The 26,636-nt window shown below is 24.9% G+C and overlaps 3 protein-coding genes and 2 long non-coding RNA genes across 7 annotated transcripts; 3 read left to right on the top strand and 2 right to left on the bottom strand.

The window, feature by feature from the left end:
* Positions 1-12,398: 12,398 nt before the first annotated feature.
* On the bottom strand, positions 12,399-17,319 carry LOC107072757 (uncharacterized). Of its 3 annotated transcripts, none has more exons than XM_089178498.1 (4): positions 17,199-17,319; positions 14,526-15,711; positions 13,009-14,401; positions 12,399-12,904 (listed from the first exon to the last, which is right to left on the bottom strand). In XM_089178498.1, the coding sequence occupies exon 2, from the start codon at positions 15,708-15,710 to the stop codon at positions 15,291-15,293; it is 420 nt and encodes a 139-aa protein (XP_089034624.1). In that variant the 5' UTR covers position 15,711; positions 17,199-17,319; the 3' UTR covers positions 12,399-12,904; positions 13,009-14,401; positions 14,526-15,290. The 3 variants fall into 3 exon arrangements, with proteins under 3 accessions (XP_089034624.1, XP_089034625.1, XP_089034626.1); XM_089178499.1 differs by lacking the exon at positions 17,199-17,319 and adding an exon at positions 16,018-16,614; XM_089178500.1 differs by lacking the exon at positions 17,199-17,319 and having other exon boundaries at positions 14,526-15,928.
* A 1,012-nt stretch (positions 17,320-18,331) lies between these two features.
* On the top strand, positions 18,332-18,907 carry LOC149030559 (uncharacterized). Its single transcript, XR_016178580.1, has 2 exons — positions 18,332-18,752; positions 18,877-18,907. It is a non-coding gene; the product is annotated as an uncharacterized LOC149030559 (long non-coding RNA).
* Positions 18,908-19,623: 716 nt separating this feature from the next.
* On the bottom strand, positions 19,624-21,308 carry LOC107072758 (uncharacterized). The gene is made up of 2 exons (XM_089178525.1): positions 20,816-21,308; positions 19,624-20,132 (listed from the first exon to the last, which is right to left on the bottom strand). The coding sequence occupies exon 2, from the start codon at positions 20,129-20,131 to the stop codon at positions 19,808-19,810; it is 324 nt and encodes a 107-aa protein (XP_089034651.1). The 5' UTR covers position 20,132; positions 20,816-21,308; the 3' UTR covers positions 19,624-19,807.
* Positions 21,309-21,409: 101 nt separating this feature from the next.
* Positions 21,410-23,268, top strand: LOC107072759 (uncharacterized). Its single transcript, XM_089178526.1, has 2 exons — positions 21,410-21,730; positions 22,396-23,268. Exons 1-2 carry the CDS (start codon positions 21,553-21,555, stop codon positions 22,413-22,415), a joined length of 198 nt encoding a protein of 65 aa, XP_089034652.1. The 5' UTR covers positions 21,410-21,552; the 3' UTR covers positions 22,416-23,268.
* A 558-nt stretch (positions 23,269-23,826) lies between these two features.
* On the top strand, positions 23,827-25,457 carry LOC149030558 (uncharacterized). The gene is made up of 2 exons (XR_016178581.1): positions 23,827-24,318; positions 24,362-25,457. It is a non-coding gene; the product is annotated as an uncharacterized LOC149030558 (long non-coding RNA).
* The last annotated feature ends 1,179 nt before the right edge of the window (positions 25,458-26,636 follow it).

Here is a 26,636-nt window from a genome sequence, read left to right as displayed (position 1 = left end):
AAAATAGCGTAAGAGAAAGAAAGAGATAATAGTAGTAACTTATATAGACAGAAATGTACAGATAGATAGATAGAAAAAGATAGACAGATGATATAGTAAAGATAGAAAGAGATGACAGAAACAACAACGTGAGAGAAAAAGAGATAGAATGATGGAAAAAGGAAATGAAATAAAGTCAAATAGAAATAACGTGTTAGAAAGAGAAAACAAGTTAAAAAGAGAAAGACAAAGAAAGAGAGAGAGAGTGAAAGACAAAGAGAGAATAAAGTGAGATAGAAACAACGGGCTAGAAAGAGAGAGAGAGATAGGAAATGAAAGGAAGAAAGACAGATACAACAACAGAGAAAGAGAGAGAGAACGAAATATAGAAACAACAGGAGAGATGAGAGTGTAGAGCAGAAAGAGAGAGAGAAAGAACGAGATATAGAAACAACAGGAGAGATGAGAGAATAAAACAGAAAGAGAGAGAGAGAGAGAGAGAGAGAGAAAGAGAGAGAAATAGAGATAGATAGAGAGAGAAATAGGATATTCTGTAGTTCTGTTCTCGTGTTAAGTTTGTAAGAGACTTGGCTGGCTTTACCCCTAGGTTGTCTTCTGAAATTGCAGTAGGGTAATAAAAGCGAGACACGCGGCAACACTAACGACGAGGGGTGCGGGTATAGGTGGGGATAGGGATGAGGGGTTGGAGAGGGTGGATACAACGTCGCGGCCTTGGTAGATACAGTCTCTAGCAGAGCCGGCAAAATAATAAACGTCGGCGAGCTTAAAATCATGCTTCAAGGAAGCTACGAGAGTGAGATGGGTTTGGTGAGGAAGGTTTGAGGTGGTAGATTCGAGTGAGCTTCGTTGGACTGTTATTCGAGATTTTAAGTCACTTCAATCGTATCCCTTCTTCTCAAACCCCATACCAACACCCCCAATCCTCACCCCTTTCTATTTCCTTATCCCTCTTCCTCTAAGGGTTCTTTTTTCTGTTTTTTTTTTTCTTTTGAAAAGATATAAGTAACGTTTGATGGATTACATCGATTAGAAAGTGTATATATAAATATATTTATTAATTATGTTACAAATTTTGTTATATGTTATTGTTTGCTTTTTTGTATAAGTAAGATTGATATGTCTTGTTTTAAATACAATTGGAAAGAAAAAAGAAAAGAAAAAAAATTCAAAAACCATTGCAATATAATTTGTTTAATAATAATATATGTAATAATAATAATAATAATAATAATAATAATAATAATAATAATAATAATAATAATAATAATGTAAGTTAGATGTTTCCAATTTAAAATATTTTATTAATTAATAATAATAATATATATATATATATATTATATAAAAATAATAGTAATAATGTAAGTTATATGTTTCCAATTTGAAAGATCTTATCTTTTACATCTATAGGATTTTATATAGTTTATGAAAATATTTTTATGATAATGCGAATATCAAAAGATGTTGAGTTATCCTATAGAATATATAATATTAATAAACATATATATATATATAGAAGTTAAAGCTATATTCATCTATTCTTTTCTATCGCAATGATATTTTCTCTTCTACGCGTTGTTCATACCCTCCATCTATATATGTATATATATGAAAGAATAGATGTGAAATAAGAATAAGAAAAAGAATAAGAAGAAGAAATAAGGGTGGTAGAGAAAGAGGGTAAAAAGGAAACGAATAATATGCAAAAAGCTATTGTCGTGAAAACTCGTGGAAAAGTAGTAAAGCTCGAAGAGCTCGAAGTGTGGTCGTTACTTGGCGTTGTTCTTTTAAGAAACAACCCCCTACGTTATTCCCATCCCTTTTCCTGTTAGTGCACGCGAGTAGCGCATGTTTCATTGTATAATCTCTATCTACATGTTCTGTGTTTTCTTTTTTCTTTTTCTTCTTTTTTTCTTTCTTTTATTCATACGCATAATCCATATACCGGGAGAGTATTAACAGACATTCAATATCACACACACACACACACACAATGTTTTTATTTAATAATATTTTTCCATTATTTTTCAAAGATTTATTAATATTCTTATTTGTTTTAATTTATTTTATATTATTATAAATATATATAAAATATAATATAATATAAATATATATTAAATAAATATATTAATATTCTAATTTTTTTTATATACTCACAATTGTTGAAATCTTAATCAATATACAGGGTGACCCTTCAAATTATATTTAAACTTATTCTATGAAGTGAATATTAAAAAATCCAAATAACTTACTTAATGTTAAGGTTCTAACAAAATGTTTTGTTAAAAAAATTAAAGAAAAATATATAAAAAAAACATTGTTAAAATAATCTTGTATTATTGTATTAAATTGATTATTTTCAAGATTGTTTTGAACACCTTGTATATAGAAGAGACGAGAATCGAAGAGAAGGGGTAGTAAAAGCTGACGTGGTCGTCTAATGGACAGCAAACAGGACAGTGTTGTAGGTAAGCATGACACAGGGTATATATATCATGTATGTATACTTGTACGTGTTGACACTCTCATGCTTTTGCTTTGTTTCTACCTAACTACCTTCACCCCACTTTAACCCCTTACTACCATTCTTTCTCTTTTTTTTACCCCTCTCTTTCTCATAGATTTTTTCTTCATCAATTCTATAACAAATTAGTAATAAAAATCTATAGTAACACGAGTATGAAGAATATTAAAATAAAATATTTAAATAATCATTATTATCTTAATTTTATTAATAGTTGCATTTAAATTATTATCAAGATAATTTATCTTATTTATAAAACACAGTCAAACCTTTTACAATCTATGATTTTTCACCGTGTCATAAATTTAAAAAAAAAAAATAATTTTAATCAACCCTTACAATTGCATGGAATTAAAAAAAGAACAAACCCAATATTTCATTACTAAATAATACTATAAAAAAAATATCAAAAACAAAATAAAATAAAACATAAATTAAACTAAAATGTGCAATTTTAATTCGTGAAAAAAACATTCTTTACAGATAACAATCGTATCGCATATATATATATAGCATCAGATAAGGGTAATAATGTCGTTTCGAGGGTTCTTTTCTAACAGACGGGTATAAAGAAAGAAAAAAAGAAAGAAAGAGAAAGAGAGAGAGAGAAAGAGAGTTAAAGTGATGAGTGAGGGTAGGTGAATGGGGGTAAAGAAAGAGAAGGGGGTGTATAGATAGAGTGTAAAAGAAAGAAAACGTAGGATATATACAGAGAAAGATGCAAGAGCTCGTTCTTTTGAAAATTGAGTTAGACTTAGAACACCCCAACCTACCCCTTGTCTCTCGGAAACGTTTTCACCTTTGGAAAAAGGTACGGATGTTGAAGAAAAGAACGATTTCTTTCTAGCACGACGATGACACTACGAAGGTTTTGTTGGAAAAGGATGAGAAGGATAAAAAGGAAGAGGAGAGAAGGGTGAACTTGCCTGGAGGATGAAAAAGGAAAAGAAGATGAGAGGAGACAAGGGATGAGGGGGTTGGTACACGTAGATGGAATCGATAAGGAAAAGGGGAAGGTACAGCTAAGATTATCGTGGTGCCTTTCCGAATTTAAATGGCCTTGTTCAAAAAAAGGAAAAAGGACTAAGAAAGAGTGTGGAAGGGAAGGGTGAAATTTAATCGAATCAATCGGATCCAATTAACCGCACTCCCTTCAGTGGAAAAAGTAAGATAGAATAATTAAAGAAAAAGGGATAAGAAATACTATAGTCATTCTCATTTTTTACAATTTGATACTAAACTGTAAAGAACGAATCGTAACACAAATTCCACCCACACACCAACCCTTCTTTTTTTCCTAACTTTTTCTTCGGTTTTTTATTAAGTATTATTTATTAAAGTAATGTACTGTGTTTCTACTACGTAAATGAGAGTAGGGATTACTTTCATTTCTTTTATATAAGTATGATAAAATCTTGACGTAACCTTTGAACAAATCATGACTTAATTTTGCACCTCTTTTACATGCTAGATTCAAAACTTTTTATACTTTCTATTAGTAGAAAAACTATATACTCTCTTCTTCTTTTATATACTTAATACAATGAATATAAAAAAATAAATAAAACGATAATAAAACAAATTTTACTATTATTACTATTTATAGTAGTTTCACATTACAAAATTATTACCAAGATAATTACTATTTTTCATTGCTTAAATAATTACTATTTGTAATTACTAAATTATAACTTTAATAATTACCATTTTTAATAATACTATATTAAATATTATTACAAATTAAATTTATTCTAATTATTATTAAAAAATATTCTTTTATGCATTTCATGTGTGTTAATATTTCTTTTTTTTTTGTCGTAGATAATAATTATTTTAAACAATAACATTTATATTCTTAATTTCTTATCAATAATCTTAATATACTTTTTCTTTTTCTTACTGTCATATACCACGATATGATCATACTTTCTCTGATCGTATTTTTTTAAATAATATACTGCAGCCATAAGAATAATACGAGAATAATTTAATGTTTCTAACGGTTCGAGAGAAAATTAAAATTAAAATTAAAAAAAAAAAGAGAGTAAAAGATAAGAAAAAAGAAAAACCAAGAAAAGAAACATTTGAAAAGGGACAGTCTCTTAATCGCCACCATTTTATAAAACAACACCGTTAAGAACACTTTTCTAAATTACTTCTTATACCTCACCTGGAACATACACATACATACATACATACATATATACACGTACACACCATAGCCAACCCATAAGCTCGTGTTTTCTAACAAGCTTGTTTACGTTCTATCATCCAATAACATTATTCTTTTCTTTCTTTTAATTTATTTTTCCCTTAACATTATTCTCCTCTTCTTTTCTTTCTGCTGCTGGTGTTGGTGCTGGTGCTGGTGCTGGTGCTGGAGCTACCAACCACCACCTTGTGGTTCGTAGAACCCAAGGTGTATTTTTATTATTAATTAACGAAGAATTAGATGGTGGTAGTGGTAATGCTGGAACAAAATGTACACACACACACACACACACACACACCAAGGTTAGAATACTTGGTTTTAAAAGTTACGTTTAATGAGAGAACCTTGTTCAACCGAGAAAGGTATGTGTACGTAGGTACGTAGATACCTTTGCGTATTAAGGGGTGCGTTAATCGTAGAACTTTTCTTCGACGTTTGTTGACGATTAACTTTTCGTCCCTGTTTCAACTAACTCACTAATACTAGCTCTAGTTTACAATCTTTTTTCCTTTTCTTTTTCTTTTACCTTTATCCGCAATGTTTTCCAACAAAAACTACTTTTCTTCTTGCTCCTAAACATCTTTTTACGATCTTTATTTTTTATCATCCACGTGTATATATATGTATATATGCCTAAACACAAGTTTATCTTGTTCATTAGGCCTCTGGCAATTTTCTTTTCTCTCACCCCCTTCGTTTCCCTCCCGCCTAGTCTCTCATTGTTTTCATCTCTTTTTGTTTTGTTTTTATCTCACATTAACTAAGTGAAAAGTTAATGTAGAAGCATTCTTTTTTAAATATTTATTTAATAACACACATTTTTTTTACTTTGCAAACGAGAAAATGTTGTTCCAGAGAATAACGTTGGATTTCTTTACCACCCCTTGTATCTCTTATCCACTCTTACTCATCCTATTTTCGTGTTTAATATGTTCTATGATAACTAATTTAATAGAAGAAAATGTGAAATTATTTTTAAAATTAATTAAATTAACGATTAAAATATCCTAATAGCACAAAATATTGAAAAATACTGAATACATGTGTAATTAATATTAAACAGATATTGAATCTGTTTTTAATTATCTTTTTAATATTAAATACACATGTATTCAATATTTTTCAATATTTTGTGCTACTAGGTATGTTGAGTATACGAGGGATGCAAAGGTTTTTTTGTGTGTGTGATGAAATTCCTTCTCATTGATCGTAAGAAATAATTTTCTTATTATTGAAAAAACAATTTTTATTCATTCGCGTTATATTTTTACGTTTAATATTGTATATACACATTTTTAAGAAATATATTATATTATTATTACAAAATTATGTACAAAAAGTTAACCAAGAAAAAGAATATTTTTATGTGTAACAAAAATACGATCAAATCAAACTAAATCATTTCAAAAGGGGTTGACAAAATAATATCAAACAAAAAAGTAATCGAACAGTTTCAGTGTAAACAAAAAAAAAATGAAATATCAAAGTATAGAAATAAAAAAAGTGCATCAATGCATTCTCCCTTTTTATTATCCTTTTTCTATTTCATCACACTTTCTACCCTTTATTTTCATTCTTATTTGTGAACGATAATCTACGATACCAACCCCACAATCCCACCATGATTCACCAGAATGTTAGAATGTTTACAGAATGCAGCACAGTGTGCATTTTTTTCTCTCTCTCTCTTTTTATTTATTTATTTTTCTTTTTTTATTCTTTTTCTTCTTCTTCTTTTACAGATCGACGTTAAACACTTTTTGCCGGTGCAATGGCACCGCACAAAGACGTCCCTGGTTGCCTTTATATATTCGCACGAGGTGTTAAACGCAAACGTTCGTTCGTTCGTTCGTTCGTTCGTTCATACATGGGCCTACGCTTGAATGCCTATCGGATAATTCTGCTCGACGGATCGAAAGAATTTAATACGTATGCACACAATGCAACATGTATTTTTATAAGAAGAGAAAGAAAAGAAGAGAAGAGAGGAAAGGAAAGGAAAGGAAAGGGGGTTATATGCACGCAACCAACGGAACCATACTTTTTCGTATCTATTATATTGTATTATGGTTTTAGATATACGTCGAGACGTTACGTTAAAGATAGATAAATATGTTTAGTTTTGACTTAAATCATTCCTGTCAACGAACTAAACATTTTAAACCAGTTTAAGTGCGTTCCGTTGCGTGTATACACGTCGGACCAAATACTCTACTGCGGTGTGTTTGACGTGCATACTCGTCGTGTAAAAATAAAACATTACCATTCACTATAAAAACTCGAAATCTCAATAACATGTAATATATATATATATATATATAACTTGTTATATATACTTGTTTTTAATTCCACACCCTGTGGTGATCTTTTGAGACTAAATTCCACAGTCAACTGGTTAAGGGAGGAAAAAAAAATAAGAATAAGAATGGTACGTGTGTACCTAGTATTATAGTAAATAGGCGTCCATGGGAAGCCGTGAAATAAACACTGTGGCTGGTTTGTGAGCTGAGTGCTCCGAAGGGTTTCTCAATGCTTTCGAAAGATGCGACGAAAATGGAAAGGATGCTAGACAAGAGGATTTTCTATGTAGGAAACCTTCCAACTAAGTACATGAACGAACACACGTAACTGTGTATCGAAAGAAGAGCAATTTCTCTATCTCTTTTCTTCTTCTTCTTCTTCTTATTCTTATTCTTATTCTTATTCTTATTCTTATTCTTATTCTTATTCTTATTTTACTTTTTCTTCCTTTCTTTCTTTCTTTAGGTTTTTATTTTTTTATTTCTTTTTCTTATTCTTACCATGGTTGCAAAGACTGTACGACGATACTCACGCTTTTCCCTCTTTATCCCAATACCTAGAGTATTTTCCAAGCAGGAAGAAAATCCTACTCGATGGAATACCATTAGAAAGAACCATTTGGAATGAGAGATTTTTCTTGATCCCTTTTTTACTCATAGTTTTTGCAATTTGTTATACAAAATAAGAAAAATTACGGGAAAGAAAAGTTTCACGATTTTTCTAATTATTTTTATTTACTTTAATTTTCATTTACAATTGGTTAAATTATTTATTTATTTGGTTAATTTTTTTCTTTTTTTTTTTTTTTAGTTTGACCAATTAATTCCACGTAAAATAAAAATTGAAAAATCAGAGATGATCGGTATAACAAAAAGAATTAAAAAAAAAAAAGAAGTTAACCCCTTTTTACAAACGAACTTTTTGAACTCTTTAATAAAGGTAGGAAAAAAATCGAAAAAAAGAAAGAAGAAAAAAGAACCACCCCTATCCCCTAGTAAATTTAATAAAATCATCTAGCATGATTGTTTTTCCTATCATTTCTCATATAGAAAGAATAAAAGCAAAAAAAAAATGAAAAAAAGGAAGAAAAAAGATAAAAAGAGAAATGTAGAAATGAAAGGGTTGAAGAAAAAGAGATAAAAAAAAAAAAGAAAATAAAATCAATCGTATGGTTGTTCGAGTATTCATTTGGAACACCTATGTCGGGCAATTGGCACTCGAAGAAAATGGACGAACGATTTCTGGATGACTCTTTCCCTTCTTTCCCTTATTCTGAAGTATAACGCAACGTCGAACAAAACCGATGATGAGCCCACCACCAACCACCACCAACCACCACCAGCAGTCACTCAGTCAATCGTCAGTCAGTCTGACTCTTTCTCGTTAGTTTCAAAACGTCGATTGGGTGTCCATCGAACTGTCTGAATCATTTCAATGCACGAACATCAGAAAGAAAGGGAGAGCTTTAATAAAAATAATAGAAAGAAAGTAAAAAAATAAAAAGGGGAAGATAAAAAGAGAAAGTTAATATTTTAACCCTTAATGGTCATCAGATTTTTATATTTATGATTCTCAGTAATGAAAAGTTACAAATGATTTTGGTAAATTTGGTAAATATTTAACAAAATTGTTTTCAGTATTATAAAAATAACTTATTATTTATTTATTTATTTATAATAATTTAATAATTATATTATTATAATATAATATAATAAAATAATTAATTATATAATTATTATAATATATAATTATTGTAATATAATTTAATTATAATAATATTATATAATATAATATAGCATAATATTATATATACTACAAATATAATAAATTAATAATTATTCAAATTATTATTAGACATATTTTTATTATTTGTAAGTTACTTCTCATGTGAATTATGACCGATAAGGGTTAAAACGTTAAAAGAGAGAAAGAAAGAAAGACAGTGGAAGGGTTAGTGGTTTTAGTAAAGTGGTAGGGGATTAGAGTAGGGGTAGAAGTAGATAAAATAATCGAATATTAACGAAGGACACGACAGTGATATCAACGATCGATGATTGAAGATGAACTTACAAGGATAACTTCGGATCCTTTGGTACTCACGTACCGAATATATTTCTCGAGTACCTGTATGATGATAATGATTATTATTATTATTATTATTATTATTATTATTATTATTATTATTATTATTATTTTCTCATATCGGACTACGTCCACATTCGTTATCGAGATTTCCACCACCCTTTTTTCTTTCTCCTCCTTCAACCCTTGAGGTTTTATTATTTCTTTATTCCTTTTATTTTCTTCTTTTTTTCTTTTTTGTATTTTCGATGACTGGTGGCATGGGGTGGGAGACGTTAATTCCTCTCTCGCATGCTTTTTGCACATTGGTCGTACGATAATTGGAGTATAGGGGTAGAGACCGTGAATTTTTATCCCCCCATTCCTACTCTTCCACCCACCTACCCCTTCTTTTTCATTCTTTCCTCTTTTTTTCCTTTTTTATGCTTCCTGTCTCAGTTTCTTGATTTTTCTTTAATTTGATTATAAATATTTTGGTATAATTAATTACACCGGGTCAAGGGAGGGTTTATCATACTATTATATATTATTTTATTAAATTAAAAAATAAATTTAGATAATTACAATTGAAACAAAAGAAAAACCCAAATGTATTTGCAGGTAGAATCAAAGTGTAACTTTCTTATCTAACTTTTCAAATTTGGGTTTCCCTTTATGCTAATAAACTATATATATATATATATATTTTCAAATAATTCCTAACAAACCCTTCCCTTTTAAACTATTAATCCTAATTAATTATAATAACATGTTCAAGTAAAATAATATTTCAGAAAAGATGATGGGACAAACATTGTGATGATGGGGGTGAGAAGAAGAAATGAACAAAAAGAGAAAAGAAACAATGGAAATGGGTGATTACTAACACCACTATTGATAATGGTGATTGTATTTGTAAAAAAAGAGAGATCGAATCTGCTACTAGGGGTGGGGGTTGGGGCTTTTAAAAAAAAGTATCGTGCTAAACAAACAGCGTTAATTTATTCGGATAACGTATATTGTATCTTCTCTCTACGTACGTATTCGTTTTTCTCGATCTACGAGTAGGTGGAGAGAGGGAGAATGTAGGTTTGAGGAGGGGATGGATGAGAGTAGGGGTAGAAATGCGGGCGTAACTTTTGTTAAGTGGACGCGATCGTAGGGTACCTCTTTTTATTTCCTTTTCACGAGACCCTTGTCTCGTCGTCTCTTATTTACGATCGTACCGGCTATTCTACTTCGTATACGAAATTACTGGACCTGTGTTTATATATGTGTGTGTTTGTGTATGAGTATATGTGCATGTGCCCGTGAAAATAAACCCATCGTAAATAAACCCTCCTAACCATTTTCGAACATTCGAAGGATCGTTTCGAGTCACGCTCCCTGGTTACTAAAATTTCATCTTTTTTCTATTTTTTGTTGTTGTTGTGTTGTTGTACTTTTTTTTTATCCCCTTCTGCTCTATGGTTTTTTTCTTCATATTCCCCCCACCCCCCCACGTTGTTCTTCATGTTTTTATTATCATCATCTTTTGTTTTATTAATTTTGATTGTTTTTATTGGTACGTTATACACATCGTGCTGTAATGTTATTGATATTATTGTACTTTTAAGTTTAGTATTTGTTTGTTAATTAATTGAATTATTTTATGGAATTTTTATAGATTGGATTATTAAAATGAAATTATTTCAATTAAAAAAAACAAAAAAATAAAATGAAATGCATGTATAGGAAATATATTTGTATTGGTGAATTATGCAATAAAATGAAATGGTATAATACAGTTGGTATCTCTCTAGAAATGTATGAACGTAAAATAAAAAAAAAAGAGAAAAAAAAAGGAAACTTTTCAATTAGAAACACTTCACAGGTTATACGAGAATAGGAACCTGCTGTTTCCACATTGAGTAGAAAGACTTGGTGCATTCGTCCTTCCGAAAATACGCGAAAACTTGGCCCAGTCTGGCCCGGCTCAGCTCTGAAAGGTTATCGTTTGTCTTCCTAAACTTTTTCACGACAGCTGGCCTTCTCTTTACGGGTCGAAAAGCACCGGAAACGTTTTCATAGACGGGTTAATCGATCGCATCGGTGTGAATGATATCACTTCAGAGATTTGCACCAATCCCCCTCGACAGATAAAAGCAAAATAAATCAAATTTTTTTTTTTTTTTATTACGCTACTGTGATTATACATCTATATTTATATGTATATGTTAACGTTAAAGTGAACAAATCTGTTATATTATTTTATTATGTGGGTATATATATATATATAGATAATCTGTAAATTATATTATATATTATAATATATATAATATTATAATATATTATTAAATTAATAAATTCAATAAAAATATAAATTTTATGATACAATATAAGTATAATCATAATTAAACATTTACGTCATTTATAATTTAAACATTTACAATGAATTTTTAATTTTGTTTTCTTTTTTTTTTTTTTTTTTTTATACCTCACGTCTACACACACCATTTTCATCTCGTTTTTCTCCAACATCACATCCTATAGGACTTACATGTATGATAGCTGGGTATTCAGCTAGAGGTATAAAAGAAATTTCAGGTGTTGTTGCTGTTGTTGTTGCTGTAGTTGTTGCTGTAGTTGTAGTTTTTATTGTATGTAAACGTGTTTTAAGTAATAGATGTGGTACAACAGTTGGTTTGCTCATAACCAATTCTGTCAGTACTAAATTCACGACTACAATTGCCAAAAAACTGATCAACAAGAATTTCATCTTGCTAAAATGAAATATTTGAATGTTTTAAAATCATCAGAAATAAAGTGACATTGGTTGAATCAATTAAATATAATTTATTTACATACCTGTTGATAACAATTTCCAATATTTCTAAATAAAATTTGAACAATTTTGATCGATTAATTTTTTTTTTTTTTTTTTTTTTGAACAAAAAGCTAATTGTGATAGAGACACGTAGAAAAAATCCTTTTTTTTTTTTTTTTACTTAAACGGATAAGACATGATTGAATTTAAATTTTTGAATTTGAGGAAGATTTCTAGTATTTATACTCTTTCAAAGAATTACAAGCACGTGACATTTAATATTGTTTAATTTGCCCATAATTCGTGATCGTAATCAATTGTAAGAATAATATGATGCTAAAGTACATGCATACATCCATATATAATCATAAAACAATTAATGTGATTCAATTCATGTTCGTTCCTTTTGCAAAGAGTATTTCAATGTGCATTTATTTCTTATTATTTATTTTTAAATAGAAATAGCACTCGTAGACAACAAACAACATGCAAATCAGTTTTACTGATTACAATATAAACTTGACTTTATTTCTTTTTTATTTTACATAGTTTGGATAATTTGTTAGATCATAGTAAACAAATATAAAAATACATAAATCAATGTAATATAATATAAAATAATTATAAAAGATATATGAAAGTTATTAAACTTACATATGTTAATTATTATTCGATAAGATATTTAAAAGAAAACGAAATTGTAATTGGGTTTTCTTTTTTTTATACCTCACGTCTACACATACCACTTTCATCTCGTTTTTCTCCAACGTTACATCCTATAGGACTTGCATTTATGATAGCTGGGTATCTAGCTGGATAAGTGTAAGCAACTTCAGTTGTTGTTGTTGTTGTTGTTATAGGTTTTTTTGTAGTTGTTCTTGTATTTAAACGTGTTTGAAGTAATGCAGGTGGTACAACAGTTGGTTTGCTCATAACCAATTCTGTCAGTACTAAATTCACGACTACAATTGCCAAAAAACTGATCAATAAGGATTTCATCTTGCTAAAAAATGAAATATTCGAATGTTTTAAGATCATCAAATATAAAATGACATTGGTTGAATCAATTAAATATTGTAATCACTTGTATTGTAATCATTTGCATACCTGTTGATAACAATTTCCAATATTTCCAAATAAAATTCAAACAATTTTGATCAATACTTTGATCGATTAATTTGTTTACTAACAAAAAGCTGATTGTGATACAGACACGTAGAAAAATTCCTTTTTTTTTTATTTAAACGGATGAGACACGTTGCAATGATTGAATTTGATTGAAGAAAATTTCTTGTATTTATACTCTTTCAAAGAGTTACAAGCACGTGATATTTAACATTGTTTAATATGCCAATAATTTGTGATCGTTTTCAATTCTAAGAATAATATGATGCTAAAGTACATGCATACATACATATATAATCATCAAATGATTAATGAGATTCATTTCATGTTCGTTCCTTTTGCAAAGAATATTTCAATGTGCATTTATTTCTTATTATTTATTTTTAAATAGAAATAACACTCGTAGACAACAAACAACATGCAAATCAGTTTTACTAATTACAATATAAACACGACTTTCTTTCTTTTTTATTTTACATAACTTGGATAATTTGTTAGATCATAGTAAACAAATATAAATATACATAAATCAATGTAATATAATATAAAATAATTATAAAAGATACTCGAATAAGATTTGTTTAATCTTGAAATAAATTTTAGAAAAATGTAGAAGATTTTTATTGTTTAAATTAATTTCATAATGGCAAACTATGAACGTATAAAATACATTTATAATAATTTATGATTATTTTCTAATATTATAGAATTTATTAATAACAATAAACTTACAAAAAGAAAATGTGGTAGGACAAGATAAAAAGTTTACGAAATTTTTAGAATCATAGTTGAATAAAATTATTACTGAACTATCACAGTAAAATTTATATTTAAAATAATTAATAGTTATATAATTTTTATTGTAATAATTAATTTAGAAATTATTAATAATTTTCCTAATAATTTAGAACCTATTTTCTTGTTTTTTTTTTTAAATTACATCTATTTCTTTATTCAAACAAATGCGAACACTTATTATTTATTTTAATTGATATGTATATATATATATTTTTTTTTATTAGGATTATAACAATATGTGTGAGGTACCTATATATGGTTATTAACAATATAATTTGTTTCTTTTTTTTTTTTTTAATTAATCAAAGACCTACACATGCCATTAATGTCACGTCTTTCTCCAATATTACATCCAATGGATATTTCAGGTATGATAGCTGGGTTATGGGGTGGAGGAAGAAGCGTAGGTGAAGGTACATCAGGTTGATTATCTTTTTCAACATCTTTTCTTTTTATTTTGGCACTTATTGGAATTTCAGATAGTTCTACCAAACTTGGTTTGCTCATAACAAATTCTGTCAATGCTAAATGCACGACTATAATTGTCAAAAAACTGATCAACAAAGATTTCATCTTGCTAAAATGAAATATTCGAATGTTTTATAATTATTTGTTATCTCTTGAAAATATCTCAATTGAAAATATCATCAAAAATACAATGACTTTGTTTGAATGATTACTTAAATAATTAAATATCATACCTGTTGATAATAATATCCAATATAAAGTGAAACAATTGATTAATACTTTGACGATTGATTTGTTGGTAACAATTGTAAATTATGATTAAAACACGTAAAAGAAATCTTTTATTTCTTTTCTTTTTTTTTTAAGCAGATGAGATACGTTACAATGATTGAATGTAAATCCTGGCTTTTAAAAAAGGTTTCTTCTATTTATACTTATTCAAAGAGTTACAACCACGTGATGTTTGTCATTTTTCAATATGTAAATAATATGTGATCGTAAACAATTCTAAGAATAATATAATGCTGAAGCACATACATACGTATATATAGAATCATAGAACGATTAATGTAATTAATTTGATCTTTGTTCTCATGCTAAGAGTATTTCCATATATGAGCCGTTTATTTTGAAATTGGCCTAACTCTATTTATGTGTGAATCGAGATATTGAAGGATTTGCGTTTTAATGCAATTAAAAATATAATATTACAATAATAGATACATATATTATAATATTAAAATATTAGATATTTATAATATAATATTAAAATATAAATTTAATATTATTATTATATATTAATAAAAATATAATATTAAAATAATAGATATAAATAATAGATATAATTAAAAATATAGATACTAATTGCTTAAGTGTATCTAAGGGGGTGTTCAATTTATATATTCTATTAAAATAGTGGCAATTATTAAGTGAACAATATGCGTTTTCTAACCACGAAATAAACTGCCCATATATGTATTTATTTTGGATTTTGATTTTTAACTTATCACAGATCTACAAACACCATTGCCATCACGTTTTTCACCTACATCACAATCTATAGGTTTTGCGATTATGATTGCTTGACTATCAGTACCACCTCCAAATCCACTACCAAATACACCTTCACCTTTATTTTTACTTCTATCTTCAAGGTCGTTATTATACGGATGATATGGTACAGGTGCATTCATGTAACCAAATTTCCACATTGATGGTGGTGTTCCTCTTTCAAAATATGTGTTTTCTATGGATGGAAGTGTAATCGTTCCAGGTTCTTTTTCAAAATATACATTTTCTATATGTATAGTTGTATTAAATGTAGGTAAAAATAACAAGATGGGTATGCTCATAACAAATTCTATCAATGATATATGAATGAGCATAATTGATAGATAACTGGTCAGCAAAGATTTCATCCTGTTTGAATAAAATATACATAATTATACGAATATTAAAAAATATTGCAAAAGAAATGTTTATACATGTAATGTCAATTAAATGTTTGAAATTAAAAATGTGTATGAATGTACTACTTTCAAAATAACGTAGGAAAAATAATTAATATATTAATGTTAAATATATTTCTACTTATAAATATGTAAACACATATATAATAAATAAAAAAAAATATTATTTTAATTTGTTAATATAATTGTTATTATTAATTAAAATAATCATCAAATTAGGATGACTTTGTTTGAATAATAAAATTGATTCTCATACCTGACGATAATTATTTTCAATATTTCCAAACAAAAAACAAAAAAAAAAACAAAAAAAAAACGAAATCAAAAAACGATCGATCAAATATAAAATTTGGCGTTTAATTTGTTTCTAACAATTGTGAATTATGATAGAAAAATGTAAGATAAGTTGTTCCTTTGAAAATGAAAATGTACATTACAATGTTTGAATGTAATTCCTTTCTTTTTATAAGAAGACTTCTTCTATTTATAGTATTTCAAAGAGTTACAAGCAAGTGACATTTAACATTTTTTTCTTATACTAAATAATACTTGATCATACTCAATTACTTCAAAGTAATCACAAATACGTGATCATACATACACGACATACATACATACATATGTACAAATATAGTCATAAAACGATTAATGTAATTCATTTGATCTTCGTTCTCATGCTAAGAATATCTCATTGTGCATTTATTTTTTATTGTTTTTTTTTTTTTTTTTTTTCAATCAGGAATAAACTGGTAAACACACGATACAAATCAGGTTTCCTACTGATTACAACATACACAATTTTATTTTATTTTTATTTTGTATTATTTCCTAAGATAAAAATGTAAACATTGATTTTATAATACTTGTTGTACAATTAGAAAATAAACACGGAAAGAGTAAGAAAGAAAATTAAAATAATTATTACACATAAATATATATATATATTTTTTTGTAATTACCCATACCTATTAAGGATTATACAAATAATATTCATATGCAATTTGGGATTGGAATAATGTAAAAAAAATTTGTAAAATTTTATTCAATACTCGATACTGTTTTACTTCTCTTTTTTTTTTATATTTATATTTATTATTACTATTATTCTTATACTTATTACATATTTTATATATATATTTTTATATTATACGAACAAACAGATTCTGATTGAATTTCTAACATAATTGCATATTATTAATATTTTTATTATTATCAACTTTATATTAAATTTGGATTTTTATGTGCATTTTCAAACATACATATAAAATAATAATAATAATTATAATAATTATAGCAACAACATATGATAATATTAAGTATATTTAATTGATAATATACTTTTATATATTTATATATATGCATATAAGAAGAAATATATAGAACAATATATAAATATATATATAGAAAATATTGATTGATCTGTTATGGTATCACAACCTGACATTTTCCAGTAGAATCTCGTTTTTGTCCAGTTGGACAAGGAATGTGTGGTGGATCTATGATAGCAGCTTTTTTATAATAACTCGCATCAATCCTTGGTTCCAATGGTGGAGCATCACTATCCTTAGATCCTCCTAATACTGCATTTATCAGCATAATTGCCATAAGACTGCTTAACAAGAGTTTCATTCTATTGAAAAGAAAAGAAAAAATAAAACATAATATAAGAAACAAATTATAATATTTTCATTTTTTATTATTATTTATTCTTCTTCAACTTGATTATTATTCTAATACTTCGTATTATTAATTCTGATACTTGAAATAATTGAATTACGAATATTAACAACAAATAAATTGTTTTATCTGCAGCATACCTTTTTAATCTTCCGCTTGTTTTATTTTGTAATGTTTTTTCTTCTTACCTTCTTCAACGTCAAATTTGACGAATTGCAATGGAATTTGATTAATAATTAGAGGAATTTTTTATTAACAAAATATCGAAACACGAGTACAAATGCAATAATTGCAAAATACAAATAGTACAAAAGTATTATACTCATTGAATAATAATTCCTGATTGATTCGTTATTTATACTCCGTTTTTTTCAATTATTTTCTTCGAAGGGTCACGTGATATCTAATAAACTTTTCAATCAATATTATTGCATTATCATAAAATATTTATGTGCGATAAATAATACTTATATTAGATTTGATTTTTAATCGTCTAACAGCACACACACACACACACACACACACACACACACACACACACACACACACACAGAAATACACTCAGGTGTGTATTTACATTTTATCAATTCGAATTAACGTTTGTTAATCAAGTGTAACGTTTTTAAATTTAATAATCATAAAAATCAAATAAAATGAAACAAAAGAAAAAAATAAATAAATATCGTATTTATTCCAAGGATAATTTTAAAGATCAAAATTTTTATTAAGATTTGTTTTTTTTCTGCTTTTTTGTTTTTTTTTTTGTTTTTAAAGCAGATTTCTTCCAGAGAGATATGAATGAAATTTGTTTCTTTTTTTATTTTCCTTTTTTCTAAAAATAATCTTTCAATATAAACTTTGCATATAAATTGATATGGAATAATATTAAAAAAAAAAAAAAAAAGAAAAAAAAGAAGGAAGAAAAAAAATATGTTAGGTTGATTTTAAATGTGAATTAATAAAACGTGTGTATCATTTTATGGTAATAAAAGTATTCAAGTGTAGTATGTTAACCGGTTTTCTTCGAATAATTATATATACGATATTTTTCCTATATCTCGTAATAATAAATGTTAGGTATACTAATTATCTTAAGAATGATTTTTACAATACATGTAAATAATGTGTGTTGTGTGAAAACACGTTTTCCTGGTTTATAAATACGATCATGGTCGAGAGGAGAATATCATAAGGATTACGTATTTCACGATCTCAGCATTACGTATATAACAAGTATAACTTTTTATAATATTATTGAAAAAAATAAAAGAAAAATAATCATTAAAATTTCTCATCATTTTACAATCAATTAACGTAAGTACAGTGATGTGATGTGATGAACAAATAAAAATTAAAAAAGTCAAATTGAAAGAAGTGAAAATTCAATGTAAATTTGTTACGTGAGATACAATTTGATATTATTTGTGTTTTTTCTTAGATAATAAATAAAAAAAAAAAAATTAAAAAAACAAGAAAATTTAATTGGATTGAATTGTATAAAAAGAAAAAAATAAGAAAAAACAAATATTCAACATGCGTTTCTTATTAAATATTAAAACAATGTTGATTTGCATCATGATTTGTTTTTTAACGATTGGTGCTGTGCCTTCTAATAATACAAAAGATAAAGATATACGTACAACACCTAACCCTAATATAATTGGGGGACCACGAAGACCTTGTCCATCTGGACAAAAATCTGACGCATTTGGTGTATGTCGTCAACAGACATAATTTTTGGAAAAATTCTAAAATCATTATGTATAATATTATAATTATAGATATTATTTTATTATATTTAATATAATATTAATATAAAAAAATTAATAAAATATATATATATATATATATATATAAATATAATATAAATTAATATAAATTATAATGTTAATTTAATATTATAATTATATTAATAAATATTATTAATTATATATATATATATATATAATATTAATTATATTGAGATTATATATAAATAAATATTTATATTTTTTATATACTTAATTTTAATATAGAAAAAAATTATATAAAAAAATAAATTAATATATATATATATATATATATACAATATTTTTTTTTATAATATAATTAAATATATAAATAATAATATATTGATATAATGTATAATATTATAATTAATATGTATTACGAATAAAATGTAAAATATTGGGTAAACATCACATAGTAAATTGAACTATAATTTATTCATAAGTTTCTTTTTTTCCTAAATTTGTCTTTACACAAAATTCACATAATATTTAAGTATATTATTTAATATACAATTAATTTAATTGACCTAATTAATATTACGTTATTTCTTAGTGTGAATTTTATTGAAATAAAATAATAATAATAGTGATTGATTATTTTTAAACAACTGATCTACATTTGCCATTTGCATCTCGTTTCTGACCTTCCTCACATTCTAAATTTTTTACATTGATCATTGAAACTGCAGGTTCAGAGGGTACGTAATCAGGTGATAAGATTATAGGAACACCATTTTCATTATGTGGAATCATTGTACGTAGTCTTGAACGAAGTGCTACCAATCTTGGTATTATTGGTGGTGGTCCTGGTGGTATTGGTGAAAATGGTGTTACTGATGGTTCTGGTGATGAAGTTTCATCGCAATTAACCAATAGACCATTGAATAGAAAGATTGATAAGAAGATGACCAATAAAGTTTTCATCCTAATTGCAAGAAAATATTTCGTACGTTTTCGTTTCGTCACAATCAATGAATATTTAAAAATATAAATATAGAAATAGAATAAATAAATAAATAAATAAATAAATAAATAAATAATTCTACAAGTAGGTTTATAATTAATTTCAATAATATTGTGGGGTTTTTTTTCATTTTTAATATAAAGAAAAATTATGTGAAATAGTATTAGTATAATTATTTCTGCAGTCATATGCAATTTTTGTTTTTGTTGGAAATAAATAATAAATAAATAAAAAAAGAAAGAAATAGCAATGTAAATTTGATATAATACTTTAATAATTCTTTAATTAAATAATATAATTTAAAAATAATATTACAAACTTGCGTATTGAAAATTAAATTTCAATTGAATTTTGTAATATTATTATTTTTTTTTTTGAAACTAATTATAATATAATTAAAATAATAAATACAATTATATATTGAAATAATTAATAATAAATGTGAAAATATAAAATAAATATAAAAATAATTAAAATAGAAATATAAAATAAATATAAAATAAATCTAAGAAAAAAAAATAAAAAAAAATAAATATAAAAATAAAAATATAAAAATAATAAATAAAATTACATATTTCAATATATACATATATATATATATATATAATAATTAATCTAAAATAATATTTGATTATATTATTTACCTTTCAGTTAAAATTTTTAATATTTTCCAAAATCAAATGACGAACGAATCAACGATACGTGACGAACTATGGAGAAAAATATTAACTATACTGATGAAAAAATCCTGATCTATCTTTTATTTATAATCTTCGAAAGTATTTATTATCACGTGATCTTATCAAACTTTCTTCCAGGTATGCCGTAATTACTATAATTAACATTTTACGTAAATTTATATTATGATGCAACATTATTGCTGAATCATCATTTAATACATGATCATACTACACAAAGTTGAATATAATTATAAAATCATTTTGAGTTTTTTCAAGAAGAAGAAGAAGAAGAAGAAGAATAAAAGAAAAAATGAAAACTGATGTTTATAATATTGTCTAGGAACAATTAAGTAATTCTGTATGAATTATTATTGTTCAATCAGATAATTCAATCAATCATATACACTTTTCTAGATAATTAACAATTAACGTAACGTGGATCCTTCTTTCAAGGACAAAGTTATTATTTTCAAAAATGAATTTCTCAAAATCACTCAACTGTTTAATTTTTTAATTTATTATATATATATATATATATTTTTTTTTTTTTTAATTTAGAGTGTGTGGGGGAAATATTTGTTATAAAAGGATTTGTTTGATACGAAGAAGATAGGAGAAGATTAACATCCTTTGATCGGTGAACATTTTGTGTTGTACGAATTGTTTATTAAAAAAAAAAAAACAATAAAAAAAAGAATAAAATGAATTCTTTCATTTTTTATTTGTTCACATTTTTATTAGTGACATTTTTATTCGCAACAACAATTGGTCATCCATTGCAAATCGATACAGATGAATTAATTAATTTATCTAATAATGGAACTGAAGTCAAGTTACCTGCAATTGATTTACCTCATGAGTTAGATCATTTGCTTGGTGGTACGTTAATATTATATTTATTTTCTAATGAAATATATTAAAACGTAAATGGTATTATTAATTTATAGATTTGTTTATTATGTTTTTATGTTTCTTCTTTTTTTTCGTAATAAATTTTTGTTTTAATGTTTCATGAAATGTAATTGAAGTATGCAATTAGATACATTTGTAATTTATTTATTATAGCATATATAAAAATATATACGTTGAATTAAATAATATAATATGAAAATAAAAGAAATAATAAGTTTTATAATATTATTATTATTTTTAATAGAAATAATTGTAAAATCATATAAAATAATAATGTAAAAAAAAATAAATATAAAATATAATTATATAATATGAAATAAAATATTGATATAAAAATAATAAATATAAAATATAATTAAAAATATAATTACAATATAAAAAAAAAATCTAAAAATTATATTATTAATTAAATATATATTGAATATAAAATAATAATTCTAACAATTATATAACTAATTAAATATATATTTAATATAAAATAATTCTAAAAATTATATAATTAATTATTAAATTAATAATAATTTTTATATAATTTATATAAATTATATAATTTTTAGAATTATTTTATATTGGAATTAATATAAATTTATCATTAACAATATTGTAATTTAAAATTTTTCTATTTTGTTTAGATGTTTTACCGCAAGATTGACTAGAAAAAGAAAAAGAAAAAGAGAAAGAAAAAGAAAAAGAAAAAGAAAAACCCATAGAAATATCGAGTAAATTTGCTTTTATAATAGATGCACCAGCAATATCATGTCCTGGTAATCAAAAAAGTGACGGATATGGAGGCTGTCGTGTACAAGTATAATCAAAAATAAAAAACAAATCTAAAATCATTCATCTATCTAATAATTTTTTATAACCATTATTTTATCAATAATTCAATTAAATATTATCTTTAAAAGCCGATAGATTATTTTCTACTTAAATTTAAAATCATAGAAAAAAATGAACGATGATTTTTCCTTTATATATATATATATATATTTTTTTTTTCTATCTATCTTTGAATCAAACAAATTTACGTTCAAAATTCACGAGAGATAACATTTTTCTTGATTATCAATTATTTTTTTTTTATATTTTGTCAATTGTAAATAAGAAAAACATAAACAAAAAATATTCTTAGATAAACTTAGCAAAGTTTTGAAGTGGTTCAACCGATTTTTCTTCCTTTTTGAGTTCTATTGTCTTTTTTTGATGGTTAATGTTAAATTTAATGTCTTCAATGAACACTGTTCTATCTTTAATGACATTGATACTCTATAACTTAATTATAAACTATAATTAACCGTAGTAATATTGTCAAAAGATTGAACGTTATCAAAACCTTTGACATTTAAGCTATCGAAACATTTGATATAGAGAACGTTGTTTACTATCAATGAGGCTACTTCACATGAAAATTTTACTATTCGATCAGAAATCAATGAAAATAATACAATATTTTATGCATATGTATAATAAATTATTTTCAAAATAGAAACAATATATTTATGAAATTATTACAATTATTTAATAATAATAATCCTTATTTTTAAACACAAATACACGCACAAATATATTTATATATAATTAATAATATTATAAAAAAATATATTATATTATTGATAATTATAATTTATTTATATATTTTTATAATTTTAATATAATTAATATTATAATAAATATAATATAAAATATAATATAATAAATTATAATAATTATTTTATATTTAATTATATTAAATATATATTTATTTAATAATATATTATATTATAAATAATTATAATAATCAATAAATTGAATTATTATTATATATATATATATATATATATATATATATATACGTATTATATATGTATTTTAAATTAAAATAAATTTTTAATTAAATGTTTCATAATAATGTACTTGAAAAAATTATTTTATAATATTAATATATATATATATATATATATAATATTTGTTTAAATAATTTTTAATTGAACAAACAACATTAAATTTATTCTCAATTTCTATTTGACATAATTAGAATTAATTGGTATTGATAAAATATGTAATAAACAATAATGTGGTAATACCAGATGATTAATATAAGACACTTATTTACGTCATATCTTTTATCTCTATTACATAATAATAAATTCGTGGAATAATGTGAGACTATTATTCTTATTATTATTATTATTATTATTATTAGTATACTTATGTTAACATTTATAATGACGTAATAGTCTAATAATAATGAAGTTTATAAATATGATTGATCGAGAATAAAATCATCATTTCATTAGTTTGTTTCTATCAACAGCAACAACTAACAATTATCTTGCGTTAATGATATTAAACAATTTATTGTTATAAATATTTTTTATATCGATCTTCGAATATATATTTTTTAATAAATTATTATTTCACGTAAGTATATTGAATTATTCTCTGAGAATATTAAAACGTATAATAAAATCATGTTTTTTAAATACATTTTGTTATGTTTAAATTACATCATGTTTAAAATATCTACATTATGTTTAAGAATGTTGATTATTTCGTGTCCTTAACACGTGTTTCGTGTAACGTGTACCACCAGTGGTACACGATAAACTTGTTCTTCAGGCCACGTGTACCACCAATGGTATACTTACAATTAAACATATTTATTTAATGCACTGAAAATATATATGTTTATAACAAATGTAATTCTGTAAAAAAGTATTGCTATTAAAATATTGATGCATTATACAAAATGCAGTATAGAACAAACGACCTAAGTTTGTTTAATTGTTATATTTACAATAATTAATAATAACATGTAATGTTGTTGATTTTGTTAAAGTAAAATTAAATGGCCTGAGGGACAAGTCAGGTAAAAGGGGGCTTGGCACGGAACGTGTTAAAAATTAAGATTATTATTATTATTATTAAATAATTTAAATAATTTTTTTCTTCTATTTTTGCAGATACAAAAAAAATAAAATAAAATAAAATACGTGAAAAAGAAGAGAAAAAAAATATACAAATTATTTTCTTTCTAACAATAATAAAGTGAAAGTGATAATTATATATTATAATATGCGTTATTTAATAACAATAATTTATACAATATTGATTTGTATAATTTGTGCAACTATCACGATTGGAAGTAGAGATGTTGAAAAAAAAACTTTACCTGCATTTAGAATACCAATGAGAAGTTGTCCACCTGGACAAAAACCTGATGTAAATGGTACATGTAGATTAGTAGTACAAGTATAATCAATTATGATATTATTGTTACATTATGTTTGTATTTTATATATATATGTATATAGTCTTTTTAATTAAATCATCAATTTAATTACAACATATATAACATGTAAAACATATGTGTTAATCATTTTTCGATGAATGTTTTCCACTTTGTTTACGATTGAATATGAATCATGTGTTTGAATTATTAGAAAATGAATAAAAAAATAGAAGACACGTGTCATAACTGGAAGTAGGACGTTGGAAAAAAGTGTGTTCGAGTTATGGCAAATAAAAATCAAATAAAAATTGTAAACTTGGCATACTTTTTCAATCATAAATACAATAACAAACTTATACGATTGAAGATAATTTCGTGACAAACAGATATTATTTGCGATTATTATCCATAGATATATATATATTATTATTATTAAATATATTAATATTAAAAAAAAAAATAAGTAAAATTTTTAATATAACATTAATGGTGTTTTGCATTGTTTCCCTATTAGTCGCCTTTTACGACAAGCAGGGATTACTGGGGTTGATATTCTTACCCACGAGGATTTATTATTATTATTATTATTATTCTTATTATTTTAATTATTACACAATGATATATAACAAATCAAATTTTGTTTTTGTCAGACTAAATTAAATGTAATTTTAATTACTCAATTGAATTTGATTTTTTTTTCAAACAATTTAAAAAAGAAAAATTAAAAAAAAGAAAAAAAGAAAATGAATTATGATTTGTTTAAAAAAATGATTTTTAATCATATTAAATCTGGAACATATTTTTTTTTTTTTTTTTTTTTTTTTTTTTAACAAAGAATAACATATATAGGAATAATGATACGATGAGTAGTCATTGAACATTATAATATTTATTACTAAAAGCACTAACACACTTGTCGATAATAAAAATAATATTTTCAAGGAAGTTTCTATGATCAAAGAAAAAAAAAAAAAAAACGAATTGTAAAAAAAAACAAAAAACGTGCTAAGACAAATTATTATCGCGTAATATTTTAATAATTAATTTGAAGGTTATGTTTAAAAGCATGATAACGTTTTAAACAATAAAATAATGTTATAATTTCTTAGGTATAAATACGATGTTTGAACAGTGCAAATGCAAACATTCAAGCAACACAAGTGCATTATTGATTTAGAAATAATTATTTATTTATAAAAAAAAAGAAAGTAAAGTTGAAATTTTTTTTTTTTTTTTTTTTTCTTAAACTTTCTGTGCCTTGTGATCATTCAAGTTTTACGTAAGTATAATGATTGCATTTTAATAACGATAATCAAATGATTTAATTCAATGTTTATCATTTTAAATTATCTGATAAAAAGAAAAAAAGTAAATCCTTTTTTTTCTTTTTTCTTCTAAACAATTAGGATGCGTTTGCTGTCAATAATTTGCACATTTTTAATGTGTATGATGTTTTCAACAAACATGGTTGAGAGTTACGCAATTGGTTCAAGTGCTGCAGGACCTAGACCAACGATATTCATTATACCAAAACGAAAGTGTCCATCTGGATACAGACATGATCATAATGGTAGATGTCGAAAGGTTATTGGAAGATAAATTTATGAAATATTAAAATTATTAATAATGCAAAAATATTATATGTGTGTCAAATTCATTTAC

This window comes from Polistes dominula, unplaced genomic scaffold (assembly GCF_049000335.1).
Source record: "Polistes dominula isolate Pdom_NZ unplaced genomic scaffold, Pdom_raw_medaka contig_11, whole genome shotgun sequence".
Lineage (NCBI taxonomy): Eukaryota > Metazoa > Arthropoda > Insecta > Hymenoptera > Vespidae > Polistes > Polistes dominula.
The sequence above is the reverse complement of the archived record's forward strand: the minus strand, read 5'-3'. Positions and strand labels throughout refer to the sequence as shown.

Excerpts from the sequence above, each read along its gene's own strand:
- LOC107072758 (XM_089178525.1), bottom strand. The coding sequence starts at position 20,131 with ATGAAAACTTTATTGGTCATCTTCTTATCAATCTTTCTATTCAATGGT.
- LOC107072757 (XM_089178498.1), bottom strand. The coding sequence starts at position 15,710 with ATGAAATCTTTGCTGACCAGTTATCTATCAATTATGCTCATTCATATA.
- LOC107072759 (XM_089178526.1), top strand. The coding sequence starts at position 21,553 with ATGAATTCTTTCATTTTTTATTTGTTCACATTTTTATTAGTGACATTT. Across the intron at positions 21,731-22,395 it reads GTTAGATCATTTGCTTGGTG|ATGTTTTACCGCAAGATTGA; the intron begins GTACGTTAATAT and ends TATTTTGTTTAG.